This window comes from Pseudopodoces humilis, chromosome 3 (genome assembly GCF_049639895.1).
Source record: "Pseudopodoces humilis isolate 2021_Gansu_Grassland_sample_001 chromosome 3, ASM4963989v1, whole genome shotgun sequence".
Classification (NCBI taxonomy): Eukaryota; Metazoa; Chordata; class Aves; order Passeriformes; family Paridae; genus Pseudopodoces; species Pseudopodoces humilis.
The window spans coordinates 57,347,957-57,363,627 of NC_142202.1; the positions used below are offsets into that span (position 1 = coordinate 57,347,957).

At 42.7% G+C, this 15,671-nt stretch overlaps 1 protein-coding gene across 1 annotated transcript in view; it reads left to right on the forward strand.

Moving 5' to 3' along the window:
* The window catches only part of FNDC1 (fibronectin type III domain containing 1), a 60,799-nt gene that overhangs the window by 14,001 nt on the left and 31,127 nt on the right, over positions 1–15,671 (forward strand). The window contains exons 2-7 of the mRNA XM_005518639.3: positions 8,150–8,353; positions 8,740–8,838; positions 10,682–10,796; positions 11,894–12,081; positions 12,725–12,832; positions 15,030–15,218. Coding sequence (XP_005518696.2) covers positions 8,150–8,353; positions 8,740–8,838; positions 10,682–10,796; positions 11,894–12,081; positions 12,725–12,832; positions 15,030–15,218 — 903 coding nt within the window. The remainder of the gene's footprint in view (positions 1–8,149; positions 8,354–8,739; positions 8,839–10,681; positions 10,797–11,893; positions 12,082–12,724; positions 12,833–15,029; positions 15,219–15,671) is intronic.

Here is a 15,671-nt window from a genome sequence, read left to right on the forward strand (position 1 = left end):
CCAGTTGATTCAAGCAGGAGTCTTGTGAGGCAGTGTAGTGTCAGCACTGGGAAACTTCGGGTGCATTTAGCAGAGAAGCACTAACATTCCCTTTATCCTGCAGCTGAGGAGTTGAAGGGGTGTATATGGCATCATTTGGGATCAATGGCTTTATCAGATCCATTGACACCTCAAGCTATTCCTCCTTGTTGATGTTAAAGAAATAGGTGAGCTTTGCTATAAACTTGTTTTTCTGTAAAATCAGAGAGTCCCCTGTCTTGCAAGTCAAATTTCCAGTGAGGTTTCCACTGAAGCCAGGGAGATTCGGGTCAAACTGGAGTACCGCAGGCATCCAGTCCCTCCTTACAGTCTTCCATTTTTAAGTTTAGAAAAGGTTAGACTTGAAGTCAGTAAACAAAGATTAAAAGGATACCTGTATTAACATTTGAAACTTAGTCAAATATTATAGAGCTGATTTTTATTCGTTATCAAAAACTTAAAGTATATAATTCTGCTGATGATACCACCTAATCCTCTGACAGTTTTCTGGACTCTCAAGGAACAACTGGAGTCAGAATTATGACTCTGTCCTGCATAGGAAGAAAAATCCTTATACTGTCAGTCATTTTGGCAGTATCTGTGGCTGATATGGTTAAGCCATGTAAAAGAGAACAATCCACCAGAAACAAAATATTTTACACCAGATAAAGAACTTCTAAGACTTCAAATGTAAGCAAGCTAATATTATCAGGACCTTGAAAGATGCATTGTCGAGAATCCCAAAGAAAAATAGACTAATATCAATGTGAGTTAGTATTAGACAGCCAGGTGGAGGAAATGTATCTAGGCAAAGGGATAGTTTGAGTGACAGGTTTAAAAGCCACCTTTCAGTGCTGGTTTTGGAGTAGCTGGTTTTAAAAACACTTCCGAAAGAGGTCTGCCAAATGTTCAACTTTTTCCGTATTTTACTTATTAGGGAATTGGGAATAATTAAAGTTTTTATGACATTCAAAGTACATTCTTCACAAATGCTGCTCCCTTTTTCTGTTAGTGATTGAAGATTTTATTTTAGAAGGGTCACACCCCTACATACTGTGCCTGATTTACAGATTATGCTATATTCATCCATATCCATCTCACTGCCTGATGTATGGAAACATTCAGGAGGCCTGCTGCTGGAATAGGTTTCATGTTGTGCTCTCCCAGAAGTGGCTGCTGAGTCGAGCTGTGGGCTGTATTTCTCCAGGAGCTGAAGCGGTGGCCTGAGGTAAACCATGTGTTTTGGAGCCCAGGCCATGCACATTAGTGTGGGTGGCAACAAGGAGCCCCAGGGCCAGAGCTGTGCAGCCACGAGAGCTTGAAAACCACCTGCTCACCTCTTCTGGACTGCCAGGGGTTACTCTTCTCACTGGACCTAAAGGAGCAATAACTTGATGCCTCTACCTCTGGAGCCAGAGTAGGTTTCAAAGGAAGTTGGAGACAAAGTGTGCTATCAAGGCTTCAGCTGGAAACTATGAAGGTTTAAGCTGTGAGAGCAGTGAAGAGCTTTGAATGCAGTCTTGTGTCAAAATGCATGGGGTGAGGGATATTTTTAAGTGCTCGTGAGACTAATGTCAGTCTCCAAGTGACAATTATAAGTGGAAAATATATGCTGTAGTGGCACAGCTGTGTAAAATAAAGCTAGGGAGCTGTTTTTAAGGCATAGCTGTTCTCAGCATCTCTTGAGAAGAATGTGGAAAGAGATGGAAATTGCAAGTTTTAAAATTATAACAGTGGTGTTCTGGGAGCTATATGGCTCAGCATGGATGGCTTTTGCTGTTGCAACTCTGGGCCCAGTTGGAGGAACTGTTTGCATAAAATTTTCTTGCTTGATTAATGCAGGCAGCAAAGCACAGCTTAATGAGTCTCAGTTCTCCCTCGCCAAGTGTCATGATTTTATCCCCTTGTCATGCTGGCTGGAGATGCTATCCATGTCTTTGCAGTCGTCATTTTAGAAGGAACGACAGGTGGGCCTTAATCCATCCCTGCATTTCTCTATGTGGTACATTGTTTGTTTTCTCTGGAAGTCTTGACTGACAGACCCTTTCCCAGGTATATGCTGTGGATGGATATGCACTGATACAAGTGTTGCTTTTCTATCACCTGAGATGCCTGTTCAAGCCAACCAGTCACACCTACAAGGCAGCAGGGTTAGAAGGCAGCTCTCTCCTTAGGGTGACTGACAAGAGGAGGATGTCCTGCCAAGGAGTGTGCACAACCACATACCTGTTGTCCATACCTCACATGTGGTTGCAGTGACTGTGCACTTCATCTCTTTTGATGCTGGAGTTCTTTGTAGTGCCCATACCTGCCTGGTGAGCGATATGGTCACCGATGGTATCTTGAAGTTTAAAGGTTTTGGCTGTATAAATACGCTAGCAGATGAAGATGAGCAACATCATGACTAGGGCAAGATATCAAGGGTGCAGTCTTCAGGGAGAACAGACAATTATAGCCCAGTAAGTTAATGGAAAGGAGTCCCCCAGCTCAGCCTGTGGGTGAAGCCAGTAATGGTGAGGGCAACTCTGTACCTTTGCCAACTGGTTTCACCTGCTCTGTCCTCATAAGGAACCCCCAAAGCTGTTGTCACTCCAGTACTGCCTTTCCTCCAACTCAGTGAACAGTCAGGTGTTGGACAACACCCTGGATGGGCACTTGCAGACCAGGGCCATGGCTGCAGTGTTCTCTGACAGGCTTTGTGAGGTTCCTGGGGGCCTTTGCACAGTGGTTTGATCACTGGAGAAGCCCAGCTGTGAGGTGCCCAAAGCCAGTGGGTGTGAGACAGACGTAGCCCAGCCTCAGTGGGCTCCCTTCAAAGGTCACTGATGCAGAAGGAAGCCTGTGCATTGATGTCAATGGGAGGACGTGAAGCCTTCAATAACTCACTGTTGTTTTTTCCTAAGTCGTAATACACGTGTTAATCGTGTAGAATTACATTCCTGAGTTTGAAAAATGTCCTGGTCTACTGTGCTTAGCATTCAGAGGCTCTTCAAAGGGAGCACTGGAAACTTCTGTTGATGCTGTCAATTTAAAGAATGTCCTCCGGATGCCAGGTAACTCCTCTACAGATGTATAATGAATCGCTTTCCTTAAATCAGACATTACAGTTGGATACTGGTCCGCTGCCCAAAACTCCTGACCAGAGCCCAATGAATTATGGCACAGATTCCATTGTGCTTTGCAGGAGCTAAAGCATTCCAGTCCCTGCTTTCTGTGCCAAGCAGAAGTGTGTGGAAATGTGCTAAATGATTTTTTTAAAATTTTTTTTCTGCAAGAAACAAAGGATTTTTATGTTGCTTGCCTCTACTGCTTTAACTGATAATTTCCAGGAGGAGATCTGATGTTGAGTGTATAAATTAGTGGCATTACAAGTTGATCAGCCCACACAGGAAAAAGTTTAATAGTGCATTTTAAGATACTAGGGGACCTACCGAGCCAGTAAGCCTCAGGGTGGATTTGTTTTTCCATTTCAGTCCTGCTTTCTCTGGTCATATACTTAGGCTCTTACACGTGTTAACTGCTGCAGTACTCTGAAGATCCCAACTAAAGCTTGTGTTCTGCTCTGTGCCAAGGCAGGTCTGAGGGAAATCACTGAGCCCAGAGTCTTGTGCATTTGGAGCAGTCAGCACATTGCAGTTTGGAGGGCCACATCAGCACTGTTTAAGATGGCTCACCCACTGCTGGAAATACCTTTGCAGAGTGAACTCTTCTTGGGATGGCTCCAATCCAGCCCTCATCAAAGCTGGTGGAATTGCTCACATTTTCTTAACCAAGATTGGGTCAAACCATCAACTTTAAAAAAAAAAATCTAGTTAACACTTAGCCAGAGTGACAGTGGACATTAATTTTTGGGTGGAAAGCAACTATCTTCCTGTAATACTGTGTTTTTCCTCTTTCTTCTTTCCTGCTGATGTGGCTTGGGGATAGCTGTTTGGTGACAGGTAGCAGTCAGAGTATGTGATGGTGAGGAGGAGAGCAGCCACCTGTGTGGATTGCTGGATGAGAAATGTGAGATGTTTTCTTTCCCCTATGCTTTTCAGTTATGGTAAAATGACATTTTCCTTTTCCTGTTAATGAATAATCAACAAAGGTTGAAAGCCTTAAGTTGCACAAAGGACTACAGACCGTAGATGCCTGGCTTTGCTGGTAAAGCTCTGCTTTCATTTCTGCTTTCTTTCTCAGAGATCTAGGAACCACCTCTGGCTGAGGTACTTTTCTAAGTCCTGGTAGTGGTTTTGAGTGGAAAAGTGCAGGGTGTCTGTAAACTGAGTTTCTCAGCTCTGAAACTGGATTGCAGATTGTCTGTGGTGCAAGGTTCTTACCTCAGAGGAAAATTGGTTGAGTGAGCTTAGAGAGCAGTTAAAGACTTCTTAAGACAGGAATCTACTTTTTGAGAAGGATGATTGAAGTTCAGTACTTTTTCTTTAACATTTCATACTTTTTTGTCTGGTAAAGCAGCAGTGGTCTCAAGTACAGGGTTCAGAATCAGTAAGTCTCATTTGACACCTGGAACTTAATTTAAAATAATAATAAAAACCGAAACACCACCTTTCCCCTTAAAAAAACCCTGCAAAAATCCCACCAGTTTGCTATTGCAGTGCAGATTCTGATGATTTTTGGTCAAATTGCCCATTTCAGGATTTCATTTACCAGCTACCATTTTTGGTCTTTTCTGATGAGTTTATCTCCTAGCAGCTACAATTTCTGCCTCTAAACTGTTACTTTGGCCATGGCTGGGTCACTGTACTCAGTCTCCCAGACTTCTGCCTGAAGTGAAAAGAGAGATGGATAGTTGCTTATAGACTAAATGGATGTTGTCTACTGACTGTGCCAAGTTATGTGTCATCTCTGCAGCAGAAGCCATTTTATAGGTCCAGACCTCAAATTTCAACTACTTTTTGTGCTTGTATCTTAATAGGTTTGAGTTGTTTGGTATGTTTTTCCCTGCAGTTATAGATTGATTGCTAGGGGTCAGTACTTCCCTTTTCTTCTGGAACTATTTTGTGTTTTCCTTTGCTAGATAATTGATGAGACCCTCTGAAGAAATCTGTATGATTTGGCAAGAGCAAGCTGCCTTCTTGTGTGGTTGTTCAGAGGATGTTTTACCATCAGCTTAGACCTTGTGCTTTGGGCTTACATAATTTGTAAAATGCTTTCCTCCAGTACTGACACAGAGAGAAATTTTGGCAGTACTAGTGGACGTTTCATCTGTGAAGTCAGTACCAAGGCTTTAATCAGCCCTGAATTTTTGGGGTCAAGATACTGTACACAGATTCCTGCAGTTCTAAGTAATGTTGGATTTCTAGACTGAAGAGAGTACAAGGGAGTACTCTTGAGATGACCCTTTTTCGTTTTCCAGAATTTAGAAAAGCATTTTATTTTAATGTAATTGCAGGTAGCTCTTTAGATTATTTCTGAAGATGATTACCAGTTGATTTAATTTGACCAGAGTGGAAGTCCAGAAAGCTGTTAAATCAGTTTTGGAACAAAAGACAAAAAATACTTAGAGATGCTTACCGGGGTAAATAATGGGAAGATGAGGAAGAGTCAACCTTAAATCACTCAAGTACCTGATAGCTAATTCTTTTAAGACTGTTTAAAACTACTGTTCCTGGGGAATTCAGTATCCCTACAGGAAGGGACTACACTGGGATTTGAATGACTTAAATGATGCAAGGGATTTATTACTTCCTCCTCCCATCCCTTCTCTAGTGAGTGTAGCTTGTTTAGGACAGTTCTAATTTTTTTGGTGTGACTTTGTTGTTGGTGGTGGTTCTGAGGGATTTTTTTGAACATGAATGAGCCTGGCCAGAAGGACAAAACTCTGGTCTTTAGGATACAATGAGTTTTTCTTGTTGATCACTGTCTACAGTCCTAGGGTTATCCTCTCTGTGGAATTCAGATTTTTTTTCCCAGAGCCAAGATGAGAGCAGGAGACCAGGACAAGGGGATGCTGAGGTACAGGGGCTGTGACTGCAGAAGACAGTGGCTCTTAGGGTCTTAAAGAGCATGAAATGTCCTCCTGATTGGGAAATGCCCACCCTTTGGCATGGTTAAACCTGGTGGGACAGCAACTTGATAGATACTTCTTTGGGGAGGTGTGAACCCAGCTTTATCTTTCTCTGTGTGGCTGAGGTCAGGGCCTTCAGCCTTATCCCAGACCAGACTGATGGCTCCTGGGCTGTGGTAAGCTCCTGCTCTTCATTTTTAATGACAAGTCCCTTTCTTGTAAAGCCTGGCACAGGCTTCAGACAAAAATGGTGGTTTTGATGGATCAGCAGTTATCAGCAATGCCATTTTAACCATTGCTGATAACTCCATCTTAAGCATTGGTGATAACTCCATCTTGGGTGCCTTCAGATTCCTGCTGGTCAAACTGTGATGAGGAACGATAAATAGAAACTGGAACTAACTAGTGAAATGGGAACAATGGGTAGTAGAGTAGTGAGGAAATTAAAGCCTTGGAAAGCCCTGGTTTTAAAATCTCAGCTGATCCCTGCATTCAGCCTTAGGGTCAATACAATTCTCTTTGCCTAAAACCACATTTGTTTTAGGTTGAATACTTTCCATATGGCTCTGTGGCTGAGCTGGTTCCTTTTGTATCCTTCATCCCTTGCAACTCTCTATTTTAATTGCAGATGAAAGCTGCAGCTTTGACTGGGGAAGCAGAGCTGTTGGGCTGCAGTGTTCTTCCCAGAAGATACAGGGCTGCTGAGAGAAATCCAGCACAGTGTGCTTCCACTGCAGCCTAGAAAACTGCAGGCACCTGGGAGAGCATGGCTGGTTGAGGGGAGATGTTACTCCCCTCAGCCAGGGCTGGGACACTCAGGAGAAGTGTTGAGATCTGGGCATGTAGAGGCTACCAGTGGCACATGGGCTCCAGTGAGAGCCTAAGGGAGCGGGGCTGGCCAAGTCTGACAAACAGGAGGACAGGGAAACATCTCTCAGCAGCCAGCTGCTCCTGGATGGGAGGCTGCAAGAAAGTCACTTTTTGGTGGGAGCAAAGCACATGTACTGCTGTAACACTGTGCAGGTAGCTGTTTGGGAGGCTTGGGTTGGACATGAGGAAAATGTATGAGAAATTGTGTGGCCAGCAGGACCAGGAAAGGGATCATACCCCTGTACTTGGACTGGTGATACTTCCAGTTTTGGGCCCCTCACTACAAGAAAGATATTGAGGTGCTAGAGGAAGTCCAGAGAAAGGCAACAAGGCTGGGAAGGATCTGGAGCACAGGTCTTAGAAAGAAACGTTGTGGGAACAGGAGTTGTTGTCAGCCTGGAGAAAAGGTCTCAGGGGACACCTTGTTAATCTCTACAACTGCTTGAAAGAAGGTTGTAGCATGGTGAGAGTCAGTCTCTTCTCCCATCTTTCAGGTGACAGAACAAAAGGAAATGGTCTCATGTTGCCCAAGAGGTTTAGATTGGATACTAGGGATTTTTTTTCACTGAAAGATCTTTCAAGATTTGCATCAGTGCCACTTCTTATAAAAACGCTGCTAACTTGTCAGCAAATGATAAAAGATACCCAACTTGCATTAAGTACCTTTTACAGTGCTCAAGGGATCATATAATGGGAGTTTGGGAAGTCAGGAGTTGAGGCAGAGCAGACATTTTAGGTATGAGTCTGTTTGCGAGCAGAACCATTGGGGAAACCCATTTCTCCATGGTTTTAGGAGAAAAGAACCTGGTTTAAAGAGTAAAACTGTTCTGTGCTTCATTGTACACTTAACTTTAGCTCTTCCCCAAAAGTAATGTACCAGTGTGCCTGAACTAGGGAAAGGGGGTTTAAAGAAGGAAAAGGAAAGGAAAGCTACAAGACAACCCCAGTTTCTGGCAGGAGTCCTTGTATTATGATATGTTTTCACTTTCAAGGTCTTGCACCAGTCTGTCTGAAGGGCCTGGGAAAAAACACTTGCTGAGTATTGTAAATCCTGCTTGGAAAGCTTGTTGTTACTCCAATTTGGTTTTACAGGAAAAAAAAAAAAAGCTATAAAATCATGCCCTTTATTCTGATCTTTACAGATGTGCTTGCAACAGACATATGTTGACTGATGTGAGTGTCATGTGCTTCATAGTAACTGTCATGGGGTTTGTGTGTGTGTTTGTTTATTTTGTGTGTCTTTGGCATAAGACATGCCAAGCAGACCTCTGAGAGTGCGAGCCCAGTCTCCAGATGGCAAGTTACCTTTTCGGTGGAAACCGCCTTATGGAGCAGGCTTCAGAGGTCCACGCAGCAGATCCCAAGGTTATCCCCGTGGATATGGAGAAAGCAGCCGAAGGATGAGCTATGCCCCGATGCCACAAGAGCGACAAAACCAGGAAGCAAGAAAACTAGGTGAGTCAAATTTCCCTGATAGTGCCTGGCTGAGGTAGCACACTTCTGTAGTCCCCTGTGGCTGCTAGGTGTGCGCATGTCACATGCTGTCCTAGCTATCAAAAACCCTTCTTCCTATAAATTAAAATACTTGTTATAATTGTGTTCTGTATCTTAGCAGAGGGAGGGCATTACACAGAGAATAGGGTAGAAATTGTAGGAGAACTTGATGCTGTTTCAAAAAGACACCATGTGCAAGTTTGTCATATTAACAGCAGAGGGAAAGGGTGGAGAGAAGAGCCATAGCTCAGATTCTGCCTGCATGTGGTGGGACCACTCTGAAATCCAATCCTTCTTTTAAATGAAAAAGGTTACATGAAACCTTCTGTTTTTCCCTGCATGCACAGCCTCTGAATCAGTTCACGTGGTTTCGCTGCCATCAAGGAGCTCACAAGGACGGAGCCAACCTGTGTATAGGTCATCTTTAACTAAAAGAAAAGTCACAGGTACGTTTCTTTCACATCTACTGTCAATGAGTGGAGATAATTGGATGCGGAGATAGCTTTGTGATTTTTGCACTGGAAGTCTTTTAGTGCTGGAGCTACTAGGTATTTCATTGTGTGGTAAAGAGCTTGATGGATATCTCTAATTCTTTAATTCAAGCAGGATTAATAAAATAATACAACTTTGTAACATGGTTGGTTGAGTTTCTGAGGTCTCGTTTGTTTGTTTGGTTTTTTCTTTAATCTCTTCCTCTCTATCTACTGACAAATGTTATGCATTGCAGTACCTGCTTGAGAAGACTTGACTAAATCAAAGCCAGGACCCCCAAAATGATATGCCTTCTTTTTCCCAGATCTATAACCTGTTTTCTGAAGGGTTGATTACCAGAAGCGTCAACCTGGTCAGCAGAACTTTTCACTTTCTTTTGGAAAGAAGTTATTACATGCTGTTGACAAAGTTGAAAATGATGAGTGAGATTCTGAGTCATCTCCATGCCGGTGTGCTTTTTTACCCCTTCATATTGTGATGTGAATGGCATGGGAATGGCAAAGTGTCTAGGAGATTTTGATGGTGATGAACACCTGTGCCAAAACTGAGAATTGTGGCTGAACTGTGTTGACATCCCATTTAACACCTTTTCTGGAAAGTTGATGCTCACCCATTTCACATGCTCACTTTCTTTCTCCAGATTTCTTCCCATTGCAAAACTTTGTAAATGGGCCCCCTAACCTACTTGTGGGTAGTAGATGGGTCCTCTTGGCCATTATTGTATGGTAGCTGTTTGGCTTGGAAAGCCTGGAACTGTCAGAAAACGCTCTGTGTTAGAAACCTGTTTGGAAGAGGGGAAATGTGCCTCCCTGCTGCGTGCCATCTGTGCAGGCAGTGCTGGTTTTTGGGCTAATGTGACACTTGCTGAAGAGAAGGGCAATCTCTCCTTGAATTTCAGTCATATATGAGTAAGATCCCTAGAGAATGAGATCATCCTCCAGAGTTTACTGGCTCCTTTCCTTTCCTGAGACATCAATATTTTTTCCAATGTTACTTGTCTATAAAACTCTGTCTGGAAGGTCATGCCTTGTACATTCTGTGCCTTTGGGAGACTTGGAAATAGTTACTATTATAGTAGTAAGGAAAAGCAATAAATCTTTCATTGGCTAGTAGATGGACTAGACTAAAACAACTCTGATTGACAGATAGAAAAGGGAACCTTATAAAAATTCGAAAATTCAAAATATCAAATTAGTTTCACTTAATTTTAAAATTTTGTGAATTATTTTCAGAAGGTACTCTGATATGTCAAAACAGCTCACTTCAATGATTTTTTCTTTTCTTTTTTCTTGTATACCATAAAAAAAATAAAAGCTGAATTCAAACAACTTGTTTGAAGCACTCAAAAACATAAACTATATACTAATTTTCCCTTGTAAATTTTTTTTGAAGAAGGTTTTATTGCCCTTCAAAATGAAACCTGATTTTAAAATCTCAGAATTTTCTTTGAGACAAAAATTCTGCTCTCCAGGTACCTCTAGCAGCACATTTGCCAGAGATGATGAATATTAGTACATTAATATAACATTTGCTGTGAGTAACAGTTTGGGGGTTAGTAGAATTTTGAAGGACTGGAGAATGTATTAGTACTGTGGTCTTGCAGACACACAGCTAAAAAAAGGAATTATCTTTCCATGAAATACCATCAGTAATCAATGTAATTAGTTTTCCACTCCCACCTGTATTTCCAGATCAACTGTGATGTGTGAATTTTATAGTGTCAGTTGAAGATATTTGCTGGTTTTTATGAGAACTCCAATGTTGTTAGTGATATGCTGTTCTGTTTTGCCATTTCAGAGGAGGAGGAGGTGGAGGTGGCACAAGACATAACTGTTCGAGTTATGTCCTCTCAGTCTGTGCTTGTTACTTGGACAGACCCACTGTATGAAAAGAGGAAGGTTGCAGCAAATAGGTACTTAGCCCTGGGTTATTTAAATGGGTGTTGGAGGGGAACTGCTGCCAATGCTCTACTGAATGCTTTTGCATTTATTTAATTGCTGTTGGTCATGAGAATAATTTAGCTTGCCTCCTAGTGCCCTGCTCATTAGCATTTAGAGATCTGTATGAGTGTTGTACTACAGGGGTTTACATCTCTTCTGAAATGATGCCAGCACCAGCTCGGGTATTTGGCTGTTCCAGTGTTGGTATGCCACTACAACCAGCAAATCCCCAAAGATGCATGGGGAAAGAAGGAGTGGGGAACAAGGCAGAGCCCACAGAGGTGAGGTGTTGAGTTGAGTTGTCAAAACAGACTAAGCTTTGAGATGACCATACTGTGGGTGGAGGAACCATCACTGCAGTGGGAAAGACACCCATCATTGCACCCTGCATCCTCTGACCTCCTAGAAGCTCCATGCAGCTGAGGCTGAACAGGCTGGGGCTCCTGTGAGTGAGAACTTGGCTTGTGGCAGCATGCTGCAGCAGTTGGAGACCAAAACAAACAAGGAAATAGGCTGGAAACTGCCAAAGATCTGAAAGTACTGGGTTGTGTTGCTCAGCCTGGGAACACTGAAGAGCTGTGCAAACTGGTGCTGAAATACCCTGAGAGTCAGGGCAGGAAAGCTTGCAGTTTTAGATGTTCTATATTTCTTTGTGGAAGCAGTTATCTAGGCAGACAGGTGGGAACTGAGTCACTGATGCTGTTGTGGGAGCAAGGGCCTGCCAGCAATCCAGCCATGCTCATGGCCACGAGGCAGTGAGATGGTGGTGTGGAACCCCCAAGGATGCCTGCCTCAGTTCACAAAATCCTGCAGCTTTCCCCCAGGGAAGAGGGTGTTTTGAGTCTTGAAAGAGCGGTCCATCCTTTGGGATGAAAACAATCATACTCCATTAGAGGAAGGAAAAAATACAGTGGGTTTTGTTGTTGGTACTTTGTTGTTTGCATTTCAATAGGTTCCTCCCTAAGCCCCACAAGGCTACTTGAAGTCAAAGCATCCCTGTCCCACTCTGGTTCTGCTAATGCTAAGCTTTCACATGTGAACTTCTATTTTCCTGTGTTTCTGATGCCAGGCAGTATAATGTTCGCTATCGGGAAAAGGGGGAATCGGCAAGGTGGGATTACAAGCAGGTGTCCAACCGGCGGGCACTGGTGGAGAACCTAGTGCCAGACACTATGTACGAGTTTGCCATCCAAATCTTGGAGGGAGAAAAGGAAGGCAAATGGAGTGTGTCTGTTTACCAGCGGACCCCAGAGGCAGGTATGCATTCAAAGGGTCATTGGGGTAACACAAAGTTGTAGGGTTTGAGCTGTGGAATAGGGCTGACTTAAGGCCAGAACGAGCCAAGTGATTGATTGGGGCAGCAGAGGGTTGAGAGTATGGGAAAGGCCTCAGTGCTGCTGCCTGCATCCCTGTGGTGGTGAAGCATACCAGGGGAACACACCCAAGTGCTCATGTGGTACAAGGAAAGCAAGGGGAGGTGGCTTAGGTATTTTTGTAGGATGGGTCCTTGGACCCCTACAGCTAGATGTGCCCCTTCCTTTGAGAAGAGTAACCTGGCTTCCATTCCTTTCTGTGGAGAGCAAATTTAAATCCTCCCTCCTCCGTGGAGAAGCTGTCAAGCCCCTTTGGTACAGGGAAGTGGTCCATAACAACCAAATTACTGTCTCATTCCAGATAAGCCACAATAGCAGTCTTGTGCAGAACTCCTGTTCTTAAAAATATGGAATAAAATTTCACTATGGCAGTCTGAGAGAGAGATGTGACAGAAACAAGCATGGACCTGAGCCATGTGTACTCTTCATGTTTATCTTGGAAGTAGCTGTATAGGAATCTCTGCTATGGAGCAAAAGGTGTAGGCTGTTGTTCTGACTTGCTCCTTTTGCGTATGGCTGCTTCCCAGCTCCTGCCAGTGCACCTGAAAATTTGGATGTTTGGCCATTAAAGGGGAAGCCAACCTCTGTAGCAGCATCCTGGGATGCTCTTCCAGAGAGCGAAGGAAAAGTCAAAGGTGAGTCTTCACTGTTGCTTTCTAACTCCCTCAAGGATCTGGTGTTCTCAAAGGCAGCTGCTGTCCTGCAGTAAGCTGGAACTTGGCTATGCCAGGATTCATTCACTTGATTAAACCCAAGCAAGATTTTCATGTTTCCAGCCCAGTGTCTCTACAGTGCCACCAAGAAGCCACCATCACTGTCTGCCTGGGATATCACAGAGGTTCCTGGGGTATCATGCATGCACACTTTATCTCTTCTTCCATTAATAGGCAGGTCAAAAATGAGGCTTGAGAAGGAAGTTTCCAGAAAGATTTTTAAGAATTAGTTGAAGAGGAAAAAATGTTGGGGAGTTGCCAAGAAAGTGAGTGGGTTTATGTTGTGTTTTATTTCTAGTTTGTCATGGAAGGAAATCCTCAGCTTAAGAAGCAAGCACAAATCTGATTTCAGCAGACATCATGCATAAATCTTGTGTACTATAGTGTTATTGTACACAGTCATAAACATAATTTGCCAGTTGGCTAAGTTTTGCATAGAATTAAAGAAAAAGAAAAAGCTCTTTCTGGGATTTTTTTTTCCCTGTTTCCCTCTGAAAACGAGGCTGATTTTTTATCCTCTTATTCTTCAGTGGTTAACAGGATTGTGTTCTCAAATTACACAAGTTTTTGGAGGTCCCTTATCACCACTGCAGCATCTCAGGACTTGAAAAATCGTTGGCCTGGAGGGAGGTACACCGTGTCTGGAAGACCTACTTTATGTATTCTTCAGGGCAGTGGTGGAATTCCTTCTTTTTTTGAAGTCAGTAGAAGTCATGCCAATTGCTTCAATGGAGCTGCAGTTGTGTCCAAGAATCATTATTTCTGTAAGAAGGGTCATGCAAGGACATTATCTTATATTTCAAGTCTGCTCCTAATTTTGACCAATCTGTAGCACTTTGTGCAGTTTTGTCTGCATTGTTATTAGATTATTCATCCAAGGCAATCATTTTAAAGATACCTAATATTCAAGGGCTGAATGCTTACACACATCTAACATATCATTGTTTGAGTATGAAGTGTTACAAGAGAGGTCTTATTTTTAAACTAAATAAATGACAAGATATTTTTATTGGCTAACTAAAATCACGGCATTAGCATTTTGTAGTCATTTTGATAGCTTGTGGTAATCAGGAATTTTTGTCTTTTGATCCTTTTGTTTTTCACCCTGTCCTTTTATGTATTTATACCATGTATAAAAATAATGGGGGAAAATGTTCTCCAGTAGCCATTTGATAGTTATCAGAAGCTGCACCAATGTCTCTGCCATGAAAGCAACTCCTGTGTAAAAAAAAAAGGAAAGAAGTTTCAAACAAAAAAAATTCATGCCTTCTGATACCTTGGTTTGTTTTTCAATGAAGCATTAAATGCATTTGCATATAAAATATTGATGATTCTTTCCTTGATTTTGATGGACTGTGCATGGCTTATTTCTTAACACAAGGAATATGGACTCACTTTCAAGAAAAAAATCAATGCCATTATGTTTTAGAGTTTTCTCATTGTGGCACCGTGGCCCCTCAGGTATTATTGTGGGGTTTTGTGTAGAGAGAGAAAGATGGAAGCCCATAAAATTTATTATCAAAACCCTGGTTTTGTCTGATACCTGTGCCTCTTACAGAGGATTTGAAAAGAAAACAGCTTGCACGTGTCTGAGGTCTCACCTACACTCCTTGGGAATATAATGGAAAGATTTCTCTTTGTGCCCAGAATTGTTCCTATAGGGGTAAAATTTCTCTCAATGCAGAAAGCTAAGGCAGAGCACAGGTATCACAGTAATTCAAAACTCAAAGGTGAGAGCAGGGTGAGCTTCAAAGTGGTGACCAGACCTTGCTTTGCTCTGTCTGCTGTGGTGTTTGGCCATAGCTCTGGTTAAGCACAGTGTGTCATATTTTGATTTTGTTGGACAGACATGATGTTGCTACCATTTGGCAAATCTGCAGTGCTGATATTTTCTGGTAGAAGTATCTCTTCTAAATAAGAACAAATATTCAACTTAACCTACATATATACATGTATCTCTCTCTCATGTCTTTATACTCCAGCTGTTGACTCGGCGTGCATTGCTAGTGTATTAATTTTAGTAATGCACGTTCTAATTCATCCTACCCATACAGTCTGTCCGCTGGAAACAGGACTGTTTTCAGTTTCCTCCTTCCAACCGTCTGCCAAATCATTTCAGAATACATTCTTTCATACGCCCCGGCTCTCAAGCCATTTGGAGCAAAGTCCATCACCTACTCTGGAGCTACAACATCAGCCATAATAGACGGTCTGCAGGCTGGGGAGCGCTATATTTTCAAAATTCGTGCAGCAAACAGGAGGGGACCGGGTCCTCAGTCAAAAGCCTTCAGTGTCGCCATCCCAGCAGGTGAGCACCAAGCCATGAACCAATGCTGTAGTTCACTCACTCCTGCCTTGGTCCCAGCTGTGTCAATTCTTACTGACTCAACTCCTCTGCACTCTGTCTGACCCACGGGATTTCACTTCCTTAATATTGTTTCTGCTTGCTCTTTTCATCATTATATTGTCCAAATAAGTATTTGCCACTCTGCAGCATGCAAAAGGACATTTTTATGGACATTTTAGCCTCTTAAATAAATGCATGCCATAATCTATGACAATATTATGTGCTCTTGTTATCCAAAGGCCAAAAAATGTAATGCTTTGGGTTTTTGGCTGCTCTGTTCCTGATAGCTCTCACTCTTGAACGTCACTTAGTGTCTTACTTGGATACTACTCCTTGTATTTGGCTCTTGCCAAAAAGTTACTCTTGTTGGGTCAGAATATTTGCTGGGTTAGGTAAAAAGGTGGGACACAGCCT